Source organism: Oncorhynchus gorbuscha, linkage group LG16, assembly GCF_021184085.1.
Source record: "Oncorhynchus gorbuscha isolate QuinsamMale2020 ecotype Even-year linkage group LG16, OgorEven_v1.0, whole genome shotgun sequence".
Classification (NCBI taxonomy): Eukaryota; Metazoa; Chordata; class Actinopteri; order Salmoniformes; family Salmonidae; genus Oncorhynchus; species Oncorhynchus gorbuscha.
The window spans coordinates 69,454,813-69,468,499 of record NC_060188.1 but is presented as its reverse complement, the minus strand read 5'-3'; the positions used below and the strand labels follow the sequence as shown (position 1 = coordinate 69,468,499).

At 41.3% G+C, this 13,687-nt stretch overlaps 2 protein-coding genes and 1 long non-coding RNA gene across 3 annotated transcripts; 2 read left to right on the top strand and 1 right to left on the bottom strand.

Moving 5' to 3' along the window:
• The first annotated feature begins 765 nt into the window (after positions 1-765).
• On the top strand, positions 766-1,497 carry sdhaf1 (succinate dehydrogenase complex assembly factor 1). Its single transcript, XM_046306514.1, has one exon. The coding sequence runs from the start codon at positions 835-837 to the stop codon at positions 1,081-1,083; it is 249 nt and encodes an 82-aa protein (XP_046162470.1). The 5' UTR covers positions 766-834; the 3' UTR covers positions 1,084-1,497.
• Positions 1,498-2,585: 1,088 nt separating this feature from the next.
• Positions 2,586-4,856, bottom strand: LOC124000263. The gene is made up of 5 exons (XR_006832562.1): positions 4,802-4,856; positions 4,058-4,110; positions 3,443-3,495; positions 3,293-3,361; positions 2,586-2,949 (listed from the first exon to the last, which is right to left on the bottom strand). It is a non-coding gene; the product is annotated as an uncharacterized LOC124000263 (long non-coding RNA).
• Positions 4,857-5,012: 156 nt separating this feature from the next.
• Positions 5,013-13,687, top strand: LOC124000261. Its single transcript, XM_046306513.1, has 3 exons — positions 5,013-5,242; positions 5,752-5,883; positions 13,056-13,687. The coding sequence occupies exons 1-3, from the start codon at positions 5,189-5,191 to the stop codon at positions 13,194-13,196; spliced, it is 327 nt and encodes a 108-aa protein (XP_046162469.1). The 5' UTR covers positions 5,013-5,188; the 3' UTR covers positions 13,197-13,687.

Sequence of the window (13,687 nt, the reverse complement as noted above, 5' to 3'; positions counted from 1 at the left end):
AACTATTTAGCAGTCTTATGGCTTGGGAGTAGAAGCTGTTTTTAATTTATTTAACTAGGCAAGTCAGTTAAGAACTAATTCTTATTTACAGTGACAGCCTAGGAACAGTGGGTCAACTACCCTGTTCAGGGGCAGAACAACAGATTTTTACCCTGTCAGCTCGAGGATTCGATCTAGCAAACTTTCGGTTACTGGCCCAGCGCTCTAACCACGAGGCTACCTGCCGCCCCATTCAGGGTCCTGTTGATTACAGACTTGGTGCATTGGTACCGCTTGCCGTGCGGTAGCAGAGAGAACAGTCTATGACTTGGGTGGCTGGAGTCTTTGATCATTTTAGGGCCTTCCTCTGACACTGCATGGTATAGAGGTCCTGGATGGCAGGGAACTTGGCCCCAGTGATGTACTGGGCCATACACACTACCATGTGTAGCGCCTTGCAGTCGGATGCCAAGCAGTTGCCATACCAAGCAGTGATGCAGACAGTCAAGATGCTCTCAATGGTACAGATGTACAGATGTACAGAGGGCCCATGCCAAATATTTTCAGCCTCCTGAGGGGGAAGAGGCAATGTCATGACGCTAATACATTATTTTGGACAGTAGTTATAGTTGTATCTTCAGCAATACACCTAGCTATAACCATAAGAGAAGATTTATAACATGGCCAGATAAGATCCTTGTTTCACCAGCAACTATGTCTTTCCCCCATAGGTTTAGGAGACACTTCATCTACACTCTGATGCATTTGTGACTTAGTCAACGGTGAGACTGCTTAATCTTTCGGTTAGTCGTCCTCCCTTGTCAACTGTGTTGCCGTTGCCCTGTGTTCCACACCATGGCACGCCACAGTAAGCTGCAAAAACAGGTGTTGTCTCTGTACCGCCAGTTCCTGCGTGCTGGCCAGGACAAGCCAGGCTTTCTACTCAGGATCCGGGATGAGTTCCGAGAGAACTCCAGCATCAAGAAGACTGATGTCATGCACATAGAATACCTTTACCGGCGCGGACAGAGACCGCTAGACCAGCTGAAAGATGTGAACACAAAGCAACTAGGAACTTTCTCCAAACCTAAGGCAGAGCGATAACCAACACTATTTCCGTCTCCACACCCTCTGTTGTAGCTACCTCTAGTTATGTGGATAATACACCGTTATCCATTGTGTTACGTTCATCATTCACTAGTCAGATTACTACTTGCAATCTGCAGCTGAGTAAGTGCAGTCATTGTCCTAAGCAATGGCCATTGTTCTGAACTGTATGACAGTACCAATGCACTGTACTCTTTCATAGAGCTGGATACCACCACTGATGATGATGATGATGATAAATGTTTAAGTCAATCTCTGGCCAGTGAGTTTGTTGGGTTGAGCAGACCAGTTGCTCTGGTCATTGTTGTAAAATACTTACTTTCATCTTGCTATATTTACCTGTTGAGTGTTTTGGATTAAAGACTTTTATCATCAGTATGGGAAGTGAATTTGACTATTATGTATAATACTATTATATGCTTATGTGTCACAGGAGGTCAAGTTATGGAATCTTATACTTTTAAAAATAGAAATGGTGTACTCTTACTGCATTGTTAGGTTGTAACATAAACATTTTTCTGCACCAGCTATAACATCTAATAAACTGTGTATGCGACCAATAAACTTTGATTTGATTTAACGCTCATGAAATATACAGTCAATTAGAAATGCCTGAGTAATTTAGACACTGCCAGTCAGCAACAGACAGTAGACAAATCTAATGGTCCAATCCCAAATTGACCCCTTGACCCTACGCCCTATCAGAGAGGCATAGGTGAAGCAAGAGGGTTATCTCTCGCCAAAATCTGTCCAAAATAGATTTCAAATAGAGCCATGACTACATGGATCTCTGCCACCCCAGGTAACTCAAGCCAGCAATAAAACCCATTTCAAATAACAGATAAAAGAATACCTTACTGCACAAAGGGGACTGTGAAGAGACACAGACATTTTGTATAATGTATTGTAATTTGCACTGTAATATATACTAATATATATATATATAATATACTGTAATATATACTAATATAATATACTAATTATGAATGCTGGCCATGTACCCCTGACTGCAATGTGCAGTTTGGGGTGGGGCTCAATGTGGGCGGGGTCAAACATTTGACCCCGCCCACTATTTTTTGAACGTCCACAGGTCTGACAGTCACACACTGAATACAAACACACACGTTTGTGCAAGGAACACGTTGAATACAAACATATTTCATTTTTGAAGATCGTAAGAAATATTATATAAAGTGGTACCAGCACATATGTTGAAACACTTTTTGCTTCATGCTATATTTGAGACAAGCTACTGATATTGTTGCGGTGAACAACAGACTTGTTATGTATGTCATGTACTGTTAAAATTGTGTTGATAAATGTTAACTTTGTAATTATATTATTTAATTGAGAATAAATATGCAGTTACTAGCTATCCTGATTTATAATGCCATTTACTTTCCTCATCAGTATGGAGACAGACTATACCATATAGACAAGCTGAATGTGCTTTGTACATTAAGTTATACCAGCTCCAGTAAAGAGATCAGAGACTCGGGTGACTTCTAAGTCATCTTTACTAAACAACATAATACAATTAACAAATTAAACAAATAACACAGCAGACAAAAACAAGGTTTGACCTCTCCTCAAAAATTGCTTCACTCCTGCTCCTCAAAAGAGGCAAAGACAGTCATTTTATTTGTTGTCAACTGCCTCCACATAGAACATCTAATAATCTCTCTGTAACTGGAATGAGAACATGAATGGTTTCTTGAGAAGAATATTTTCCTCCTCATCCAGGCCATTATACAACCGTAGTTCTTTAAGGGTTGTAATACGGTCTTCCCCCTCCATCCCAATTACACTAGGGAGGGAAATGGTGCCTTTAAATGTTTGGCGTTCACACCACCTTGCTGCTTCCTTGAAGAAAAAGGACGAATAAATATTAAGAGTTGTGCCTCATTGTGTGATCAATTACAGGTTTTACAATACCACCATGCAAACAAAAGCCACTATTACTAAAGAGGTTTTCAGTGATATCTATAACTACTCAACAAGTCTATTATATCTTGCCATGCATCAAGCCTTCAGCATTACACACAGTAGACTACAAACACAGTTCACAGCTCCCAGTTCGCCGTGCATTTTGTTTTCAGTATTGTCTAGAAAGAAAACAGATTGTTGTCATTAAGTAATGTAAGGGAACCTCTAGGGATGTGTGTACAGGAATGCATCTTACTTTAGCTAATAGTCTATACAGTACCTGATCCTGCAGAGCTGGAGACTGATGTGACATGCTGTAACTTCTTGGGGGAGAGTCATATACATCATCCTGAAATATATTGGAGGGGGGGGGGTTAAGTCTTTAAACATTTGTTTAAGACTATACCACTCATCATATAATACCTCCTACCTGTGTTTTGTTTTCGCCTCCTTTTTCGATCTTTCAACCTCACTTCTTCAGACCTTAGTGAGTGAATGATGTACATTACATACATAAAATATATTCAGGTCAGTCTGGCTACAGTGAAACAAATGATTTTAAGGAAGCAAATGAAAAGTTTGTATAATGTTCAAGACTTTGGGGCAGCAGGGTAGCCTAGTGGTTAGAGTGTTGGACTAGTAACTGGTAGGTTGCAAGTTCAAATCCCCGAGCTGACAAGGTACAAATTCTCTCGTTCTGCCCCTGAACAGGCAGTTAACCCACTGTTCTTAGGCTGTCATTGAAAATAAGAATTTGTTCTTAAATGACTTGCCTAGTTAAATAAAGGTCAAATTTAAAAAGACTTAAGACATGGAAAGTTCTGCAGGAGAACTAGGCACCACAATAGAGTGCTGCAAATAATAATTGTTCACAACAGAAAATATTACTAATATAAAATACTGAATAACCAGCATCTTACCATCAAAACAAACACCCCACATTTATTTGAGAAACTTTGCGTTGGTAGGCCCTGTGGTGTGAACAAGGTACACTTTTCAATAAAGGAATGACAGTTCAGTGGAATCATTTCAAGAAATATCTGACCTGAACATCATCCACACCAAAAGTCTTCCAATGTCCAATGTCGAGCAATGTTTCTGTGAACACAGTGTATGTGAAAGTTAAGAAAAAGTACAATTCAACAGCTTTTTATACTCCAGCATGCAGTTTTGAACACAGTTGGAACTGAATTTGCCCAAAGGCTCGAACTCAATTCTTTTAAGGGGTCATAATGAGTTCATAGAGAACTGCCCCACTGATAATGTTGTCTATGGTTTTGTTTCCATCTGTTTAAGGCATTCAGGTGGCTGTATGCAAGTACAAACATATTTTACATATTACATTTTACTTCAAATTAAACAGAGCCATAGTTTTTTAAACTGAACTACCACTATCCAGATGGGATGAAACCGGGTGCCCGAAAAACCTGAATGGTTGGGTGCGACTTTTCTCTCCAGCCAGTGCCATGGAGGGGATCTAGAAAGAAAATCTCCCTAGCTTGTGGCCTCAGTATCTGTTAAATGTGTTCAAATATGAACAGACACACTTTGACATACAACTTTCAAACCTATTACTTTAAAATAGTAGGATTTATACTTAAAAACTATAGAGGTTAATGAAACAGCTATAACGCATTGTAATTCTAGAAAAGAATAAGAGCGGCAATGAGCAACTTCGTTTTACAGTAAACAAACAATAACAAAGGCAAAACTAAATTTACTAACACCTAATGTCCAATGTGTTTATCCATGTAACTCGATTAAGACTCAATTTCGTTGACGTTGATACCTTCGACGTGAACCAAACTATTTAGGTCACCCGAAAGGAGGGGTTCGGATTAAACGCGTTTGACTCGGCCCACATTGATCCCGGACCGGAACTGCACACTGCAGTCAGGGGCTTCTCGGTCTTATTGCTTAATTATTTTATTATTCTATATTACTATGTAAGATTCTCGCTATAGCCACAAGGTGGTGGTAACTTGCGTAGCAGATCTTAGCACACTAAGTAGCGTAGTTAAATGTAAACAGGAAGTGGATACACGGGGTTCGTTCTTGGCCTGTGAGTCTTTTGAGATTGAGACTACATTTTTGTTCATTTTAATCGGATAATTACATATCTACAGAATTATTTTTATAGTAGCTTGTATATTTGTTTTACGTAAAATATTTTAACATGTCCGGATCATCGAGGCCAGGTGAAATGTCCAATTCGCAGTTGTTCCAGCAGGTCAGTATTTTCGATTGATAAAGCCTGGACGTATTTAGTTTACAAATTATAATATATATAATGTCATGCAGATAGATTGGTTAGTCAGAGCCATAGCTATATTTAGATGTATCTTAATACATGGCTCTGGTCATAGGCATATACATTATTGGTTGGAGCCTGTTTGATCTGTTCAATGGCTATTTCAATTAATGATATCCCTAGCGCTACATTCATTGGCAAAACCGGGCAGGGTACTTCATATAGCATTTTCATTATTCCATTATATCCCAAAATACAAGGTTATTTTACTCAGATGGTTATAAACAATGTCAGTTCTTGCGTCTATCGGTCCGTCTTTGAATTTGAGAGTGGTTATTTATCCAGCCCCATAGCTCAGCTATAGTAAACTAAGTGGGAGGGCAGGGCTTTCTTTTGGCTGAAAAACGCATTAAGAATTGTACTGTAAGATTAAATATGTGGTTGCTGTAACATATACTCAGCTGCTAACCTGCCCTCTATTTTCCCAGTTAGCGCTTTTGGGCTGGCTCCGTTCAGACAGCGAAAAAGACAAGGAGATCTTAACGGCCATCACAGGCATTCAGGTGGCACGAGAGCTCATTAACCGTCTCACAGGACAAAGAGAAGTGGACGCTTTTAAGGTGAATTGATTAAACAGAATGGAAAGACAATTCTTATAGTCTATAGGAGCAGTCTACATACTAAACAATCTTGGCAGAAGTTGTCAAACATATTCTAGTCAGGCCCCGCTCGAGGATGACATGCCTAAAGGCATTTAAGTCCATGGTCATACACATCAACAACCTTTGTTGTATATAATAAAACAAGAAATATATGCACCCCACTAGACATACTAGTGTATCCGAAATGCAGCCGTTGCTGTCTAAGGCCAACACATACAGATCAGCTCGACAGAATGAGCACCACTAGGCTATCAAAGATTCTTACAGGCTTCATAGCATCAACTTCAATCATTACAACTATAGGCTACATTGCTGTTGAAATTGTGACACTACGCAATAAGCATAACCAAGCTGCCACTTCTCCAGGTGCACAATATTTTCTGTGTGGGAGAGTTTCTCACACACACACACACACACACACACACACACACACACACACACACACACACACACACACACACACACACACACACACACACACACACACACACACACACACACACACACACACACACACACACACACACTATAGCAAGAGAGCAGGGAGGGGGGTGAAAAAGTAGGCTGTGTGTCGTTTTCATAGTATTGACATCACCTTTACAGTAGCCTATCACACAATGACTGTGTAATGCAAATGAATGATAAGAATGAACGTTTGCCTGCTTCTTTTAGTAGGCTACACATGGTATTGGTCCTAAATGTAGGCCTATGTGAAATGCAGCCATATACACAAAACATGTCATTTTGCACACAAGAAAGCATGTGATGTTGAAGTGGACAGCCAGGACAACAGGAGCACTGCGCCAGGGCTCACCTCATAACACAACCAATTAGGCTACATTGGTCATTGTCCTTATACCCTTCAAATAACTCAAAGCTGTATATCTATCATTAGCAATTAGACCCGTAAAAGCAATCGATGACATTAAGAATCACAGATAAATCTAAAAGATGCATAGAAGAGTTGCAGTCTCCTCGATGCTATGTTTATCCTCTCAAACTTTCATTCTCCTTCCTGGAAAAATATACTTGTCAGTTATTTTTTGTATTATATTAGGATCCCCATTAGCTGTTGCCAAAGCAGCAGCTACTCTTTCTTGGGTCCACATGAAACATGACAATTCAGAACATTTAATAGACAAGAACAGCTCAAGGACAGAACTACATACATTTAAAAAAGGCACACGTAGCCTACATATCAATACATACACACAAACTATCGAGGTCAAATAAGGTACAGTGGGGAGAACAAGTATTTGATACACTGCTGATTTTGCAGGTTTTCCAACTTACAAAGCATGTAGAGGTCTGTAATTGTTATCATAGGTACACTTCAACTGTGAGAGACTGAATCCCTGCTGCAATAAAATGTGAGAGACGGAATCCCTAAATGCAATAAAATGCAAATTAATTACTTAAAAATAATACAATGTGATTTTCTGGATTTTTGTTTTAGATTCCGTCTCTCACAGTTGAAGTGTACCTATGATAAAAAAATTACAGATGTCTACATGCTTTGTAAGTAAACACTGCCGATTTTGCAAGTTATCAAATACTTGTTCTCCCCACTCCTCAGGCACCCCGTAGTGCCGGAAGACTGTAGAGGCGTTGTGCCATGAGGTGTTGCTTTATCTGCTTTTAGAAACCACGTTTGCTGTTCATTTGAGCAATATGAGGTCCCTCTCAAAGGCTAGCTGGATAAGCTGGGCTTCTCATTGATGTAACATGCTCTGTCTTCACTGACTATGTTCTTTAGGGTGGAGAACGAATTTTCACACATTGCTGTAGATTCCCCAAAAATGTTAGTCATGTTTCAGTGCCAACAGCACAGTAGGCATTTCTGACAAAGGCCCGCCATATCTTTGAAGAACACTGATGGTGGTGGGGCCTGCAGGCTGGTCGGTGAGCTTGGCATCACTCTCGACTAGAGGTCGACCGATTCTGATTTTTCAATGCCGATACCGATTATTGGAGGACCAAAAAAAAGCAGATACCGATTAATCGGTCTATTTTTAAAAACTTTTTTGTTGTTGTAATAATGACAATTACAACAATACTGAATGAACACTTATTATAACTTAATATAGTACATCAATGCAATCAATTTAGCCTCAAATAAATAATGAAACATGTTCAATTTGGTTTAAATAATGCAAAAACAAAGAGTTGGAGAAGAAAGTAAAAGTGCAATATGTGCCATGTAAGAAAGCTAACATTTACGTTCCATGCTCAGAACATGAGAACATATGAAAGCTGGTGGTTCCTTTTAACACAAGTCTTCAATATTCCCAGGTAACAAGTTTTAGGTTGTAGTTATTATAGGAATTATAGGACTATTTCTCTCTATACCATTTTTATTTCATGAACCTTTTACGATTGGATGTTCTTACAGGCACGTTAGTATTGCCAGTGTAACAGTATAGCTTCCGTCCTTCTCCTCGCTCCTACCTGGGCTCAAACCAGGAACACATCGACAACAGCCACCCTCGAAGCAGCGTTACCCATGCAGAGCAAGGGGAACAACCACTCCAAGTCTCCGAGCGAATTGACGTTTGAAACGCTATTAGCGCGCACCCCGCTAACTAGCTAGCATTTTCACATCGGTTACACCAGCCTAATCTCGGGAGTTGATAGGCTTGATGCTTTGCGAAGAGCTGCTGGCAAAATGCACAAAGTGCTGTTTGAATGAATGCTTACGAGCCTGCTGGTGCCTACCACCGCTCAGTCAGACTGCTCTATCAAATCATAGACTTAGTTATAACATCATAACACGCAGAAATACGAGCCTTAGGTCATAGTCGAATCCGGAAACTCTCGAAAACAAGACGTTTATTTTTTCAGTGAAATACGGAACCGTTACGTATTTTATCTGACGAGTGGCGTCCATAAGTCTAAATATCCCTTTTACATTGCACAACCTTCAATGTTATGTCATAATTACGTAAAATTCTGGCAAATTAGGCGTCCCAAACTGTTGCATATACACTGATTCTGCGTGCAATGAACACAAGAGAAGTGACACAATTTCACCTGGTTAAACATGACGTGGTGTTGCCACAACAACATACAGGAACTCAAGTCCTTCTGTTCACCTGATTTAGAATTCCTCACAATCAAATGTCGACCGCATTAACTACCAAGGGAATTCTCTTCGATTATAATCACAGGCGTATATATTCCCCCCCAAGCAGACACATCGATGGCTCTGAACGAACTTTATTTGACTCTTTGCAAACTGGAATCCATATATCCGGAGGCTGCATTCATTGTAGCTGGGGATTTTAACAAGGCTAATCTGAAAACAAGACTCCCTAAATTTGATCAGCATATCGATTGCGCAACCAGGGCTGGAAAAACCTTGGATCATTGCTATTCCAACTTCCGCGACGCATATAAGGCCCTGCCCCGCTCTCCTTTCGGAAAAGCTGACCACGACTCCATTTTGTTGATCCCTGCCTACAGACAGAAATTAAAACAAGAAGCTCCTGTCTGTTCAACGCTGGTCCGACCAATCTGATTCCACACTCCAAGACTGCTTCCATCACGTGGACTGGGATATGTTCCGTATTGCGTCAGACAACAACATTGACGAATACGCTGATTCGGTGAGCGAGTTTTAGAACGTGCGTTGAAGATGTCGTTCCCATAGCAACGATTAAAACATTCCCAAACCAGAAACCGTGGATTGATGGCAGCATTCGCGTGAAACTGAATTTAAACTTAAACTGCTTTTAATCAGGGCAAGATGACTGGAAACATGACCGAATACAAACAGTGTAACTATTCCCTCTGCAAGGCAATCAAACAAGCTAAGCGTCAGTATAGAGACAAAGTAGAATCTCAATTCAACGGCTCAGACACAAGAGGTATGTGGCAGGGTCTACAGTCAATCACGGATTACAGCCCCGTCACGGACCAGGATGTCTTGCTCCCAGGCAGACTAAATAACTTTTTTGCCCGCTTTGAGGACAATACAGTGCCACTGACACGGCCCGCAACTAAAACATGCGGACTCTCCTTCACTGCAGCCGACGTGAGGAAAACATTTAAACGTGTCAACCCTCGCAAAGCTGCAGGCCCAGACGGCATCCCCAGCCGCGCCCTCAGAGCATGCGCAGACCAGCTGGCTGGTGTGTTTACGGACATATTCAATCAATCCCTATCCCAGTCTGTTGTTCCCACATGCTTCAAGAGGGCCACCATTGTTCCTGTTCCCAAGAAAGCTAAGGTAACTGAGCTAAACGACTACCGCCCCGTAGCACTCACTTCCGTCATCATGAAGTGCTTTGAGAGACTAGTCAAGGACCATATCACCTCCACCCTACCTGACACCCTAGACCCACTCCAATTTGCTTACTGCCCAAATAGGTCCACAGACGATGCAATCTCAACCACACTGCACACTGCCCTAACCCACCTGGACAAGAGGAATACCTATGTGAGAATGCTGTTCATCGACTACAGCTCGGCATTTAACACCATAGTGCCCTCCAAACTCGTCATCAAGCTTGAGACCCTGGGTCTCGACCCCGCCCTGTGCAACTGGGTACTGGACTTCCTGACGGGCCGCCCCCAGGTGCTGAGGGTAGGCAACAACATCTCCACCCCGCTGATCCTCAACACTGGGGCCCCATAAGGGTGCGTTCTGAGCCCTCTCCTGTACTCCCTGTTCACCCACGACTGCGTGGCCATGCACGCCTCCAAATCAATCGTCGAGTTTGAGGACGACACAACAGTGGTAGGCTTGATTACCAACAACGACGAGACGGCCTACAGGGAGGAGGTGAGGGCCCTCGGAGTGTGGTGTCAGGAAAATAACCTCACACTCAACATCAACAAAACTAAGGAGATGATTGTGGACTTCAGGAAACAGCAGAGGGAATAACCCCCTATCCACATCGATGGAACAGTAGTGGAGAGGGTAGTAAGTTTTATGTTCCTCGGCGTACACATCACAGACAAACTGAATTGGTCCACCCACACAGACAGCATCGTGAAGAAGGCGCAGCAGCGCCTCTTCAACCTCAGGAGGCTGAAGAAATTTGGCTTGTCACCAAAAGCACTCACAAACTTCTACAGATGCACAATCGAGAGAATCCTCGCAGGCTGTATCACCGCCTGGTACGGCAACTGCTCCGCCCACAACCGCAAGGCTCTCCAGAGGGTAGTGAGGTCTGCACAACGCATCACCGGGGGCAAACTACCTGCCCTCCAGGACACCTACACCACCCGATGTCACAGGAAGGCCATAAAGATCATCAAGGACAACAACCACCGGAGCCACTGCCTGTTCACCCCGCTATCATCCAGAAGGCAAGGTCAGTACAGGTGCATCAAAGCTGGGACCGAGAGACTGAAAAACAGCTTCTATCTCAAGGCCATCAGACTGTTAAACAGCCACCACTAACATTGAGTGGCTGCTGCCAATAACTCAACTCCATCCACTTTAATAATGGGAATTGATGGGAAATGATGTAAAATATATCACTAGCCACTTTAAACAATGCTACCTAATATAATGTTTACATACCCTACATTATTCATCTCATATGTATACGTATATACTGTACTCTATATCATCTACTGCATCCTTATGTAATACATGTATCACTAGCCACTTTAACTATGCCACTTTGTTTACATACTAATCTCATATGTATATACTGCACTCAATACCATCTACTGTATTTTGCCTATGCCGCTCTGTACCATCACTCATTCATATATCTTTATGTTCATATTCTTTATCCCCTTACACTTGTGTCTCTATAAGGCAGTAGTTTTGGAATTGTTAGCTAGATTACTTGTTGATTATTACTGCATTGTCGGAACTAGAAGCACAAGCATTTCGCTACACTCGCATTAACATCTGCTAACCATGTGTATGTGACAAATAAAATTTGATTTGATTTAATATTGCCTGCTAACCTGGAATTCTTTTAGCTAAATATGCAGGTTTAAAAATATATACTTCTGTGTATTGATTTTAAGAAAGATATTGATGTTTATGGTTAGGTACACATTGGAGCAACGACAGTCCTTTTTCACGAATACGCACCACATCGATTATATGCAACGAAGGACACGCTAGATAAACTAGTAATATCATCAACCATGTGTAGTTAACTAGTGATTATGATTGTTTTTTATAAGATAAGTTTAATGCTAGCTAGCAACTTACCTTGGCTTACTGCATTCGTGTAACAGGCAGGCTCCCCATGGAGTGCAATGTAATCAGGTGGTTAGAGCTTTGGACTAGTCAACTGTAAGAGGTTACATGATTGAATCCCCGAGCTGACAAGGTAAAAATCTGTCGTTCTGCCCCTGAACAAGGCAGTTAACCCACCGTTCCTAGGCCGTCATTGAAAATAAGAATGTTTTCTTAACTGACTTGCCTACTTAAATAAAGATGAAATAAAGGTGTAAAAAATGAATAAAATAATTGGCCAAATCGGTGTCCAAAAATACTGATTTCCGAAAACTTGAAATCGGCCCTAATTAATCGGCCATTCCGATTAATTGGTCAACCTCTACTCTCGACATGGTGGTCATCAGTTTTTTTGCTCTTGGTAGTGCCCAGCCATTTTTGGATATCCATGCTGATAAAAGCTTAGCCAACTAGCTATAATTATTCAACGCGCCATTACCAAAACTTAACAAAGCTACTAGCTAGGCTATTATTAGCTGCCGCTGTCTGCAAAAGTGAATAACTTTTTCCCCCTCTCTGTAAAAAAATAAAACCGACCCTGGGATCCAATGAGCTTCCTAAACAAGGCAATAAAGGCAGTACCTTGTGACATTGCATGGCTAGGTGCCCAATTGAATGCATTTTAAAAAATTAAATACTAAATATTACATTATTGCATACCCCCTCCCTCACCCCTCCTCAGATCATGAGCGTACACCCGGCATATAGCCTCTGTCCCGGTCTGTGTCTCTGGCAGGCCTGGCAAAACCGGGTAGGGTACATATACCATTTTTTATGTTTATGGGGAAACAAAACTGGGGGGTGTCCATGCCCGGCTTTACCAACCCGTAGAGCCGGCTCTGACTGTAGTGTTCATGTGGTTCATGTTTATGTGTCTGGGTAGACACTTGCTGACCTGCTTGCTTTACTTCTGTCCTCACAGAAAGAATGTATCCAGAGCATTGCAGACTTTGTGCAGAAGAATCCACGTGCCTCACAAAAGGAAATCAACACAGAAGTTGAGAAGCATGTCTTGCTTTTTGCTGCTCGAGTACAGGCCCTTGATTCTGCACCCCTACTATGAGTCCCACACAGCTTACACACAGCTTCTTTGTTGTAGCTCACTATCGCTGACTGACCACTGTGTCTGAATAGAAACGCTTCTAAAATTATGAAATTATTACACCAATCAAGGTATGCCTACACACATGGGTTCTATCTGCGCTCTCTCTCTCTCATGCTGTATTGCAAACAACCCTATTGCAATGTTGTGCTACAGTACAAAGAATACTGGATAAAAAGCTTTATGTCATGGACCAGGAGATGACCAGACAACTGTACATTTTGGTAACATTCCAATAATTCCACCAGCCAGTCTGTTTAGATTGTTATCGAACCTAATTTAATCTAAACCATGTTTTTGATATAATTTTCATAACTTAGATAGCCTTATCTAAGGCAGATGTAATTGTTATCTATCTGTTTTATGTTGTCTTCATATATTGTCTAATATTATACATATTGCCTTATTTTAATTATTGTAATGAATTGATATTAAAAGGGAGACTCTTCTGA

Coding starts and splice junctions, on each gene's coding strand:
- sdhaf1 (XM_046306514.1), top strand. CDS start 835: ATGGCACGCCACAGTAAGCTGCAAAAACAGGTGTTGTCTCTGTACCGC.
- LOC124000261 (XM_046306513.1), top strand. CDS start 5,189: ATGTCCGGATCATCGAGGCCAGGTGAAATGTCCAATTCGCAGTTGTTC. Junction 5,243..5,751: donor ATTCGCAGTTGTTCCAGCAG/GTCAGTATTTTC, acceptor CTATTTTCCCAG/TTAGCGCTTTTGGGCTGGCT. Junction 5,884..13,055: donor GAGAAGTGGACGCTTTTAAG/GTGAATTGATTA, acceptor CTGTCCTCACAG/AAAGAATGTATCCAGAGCAT.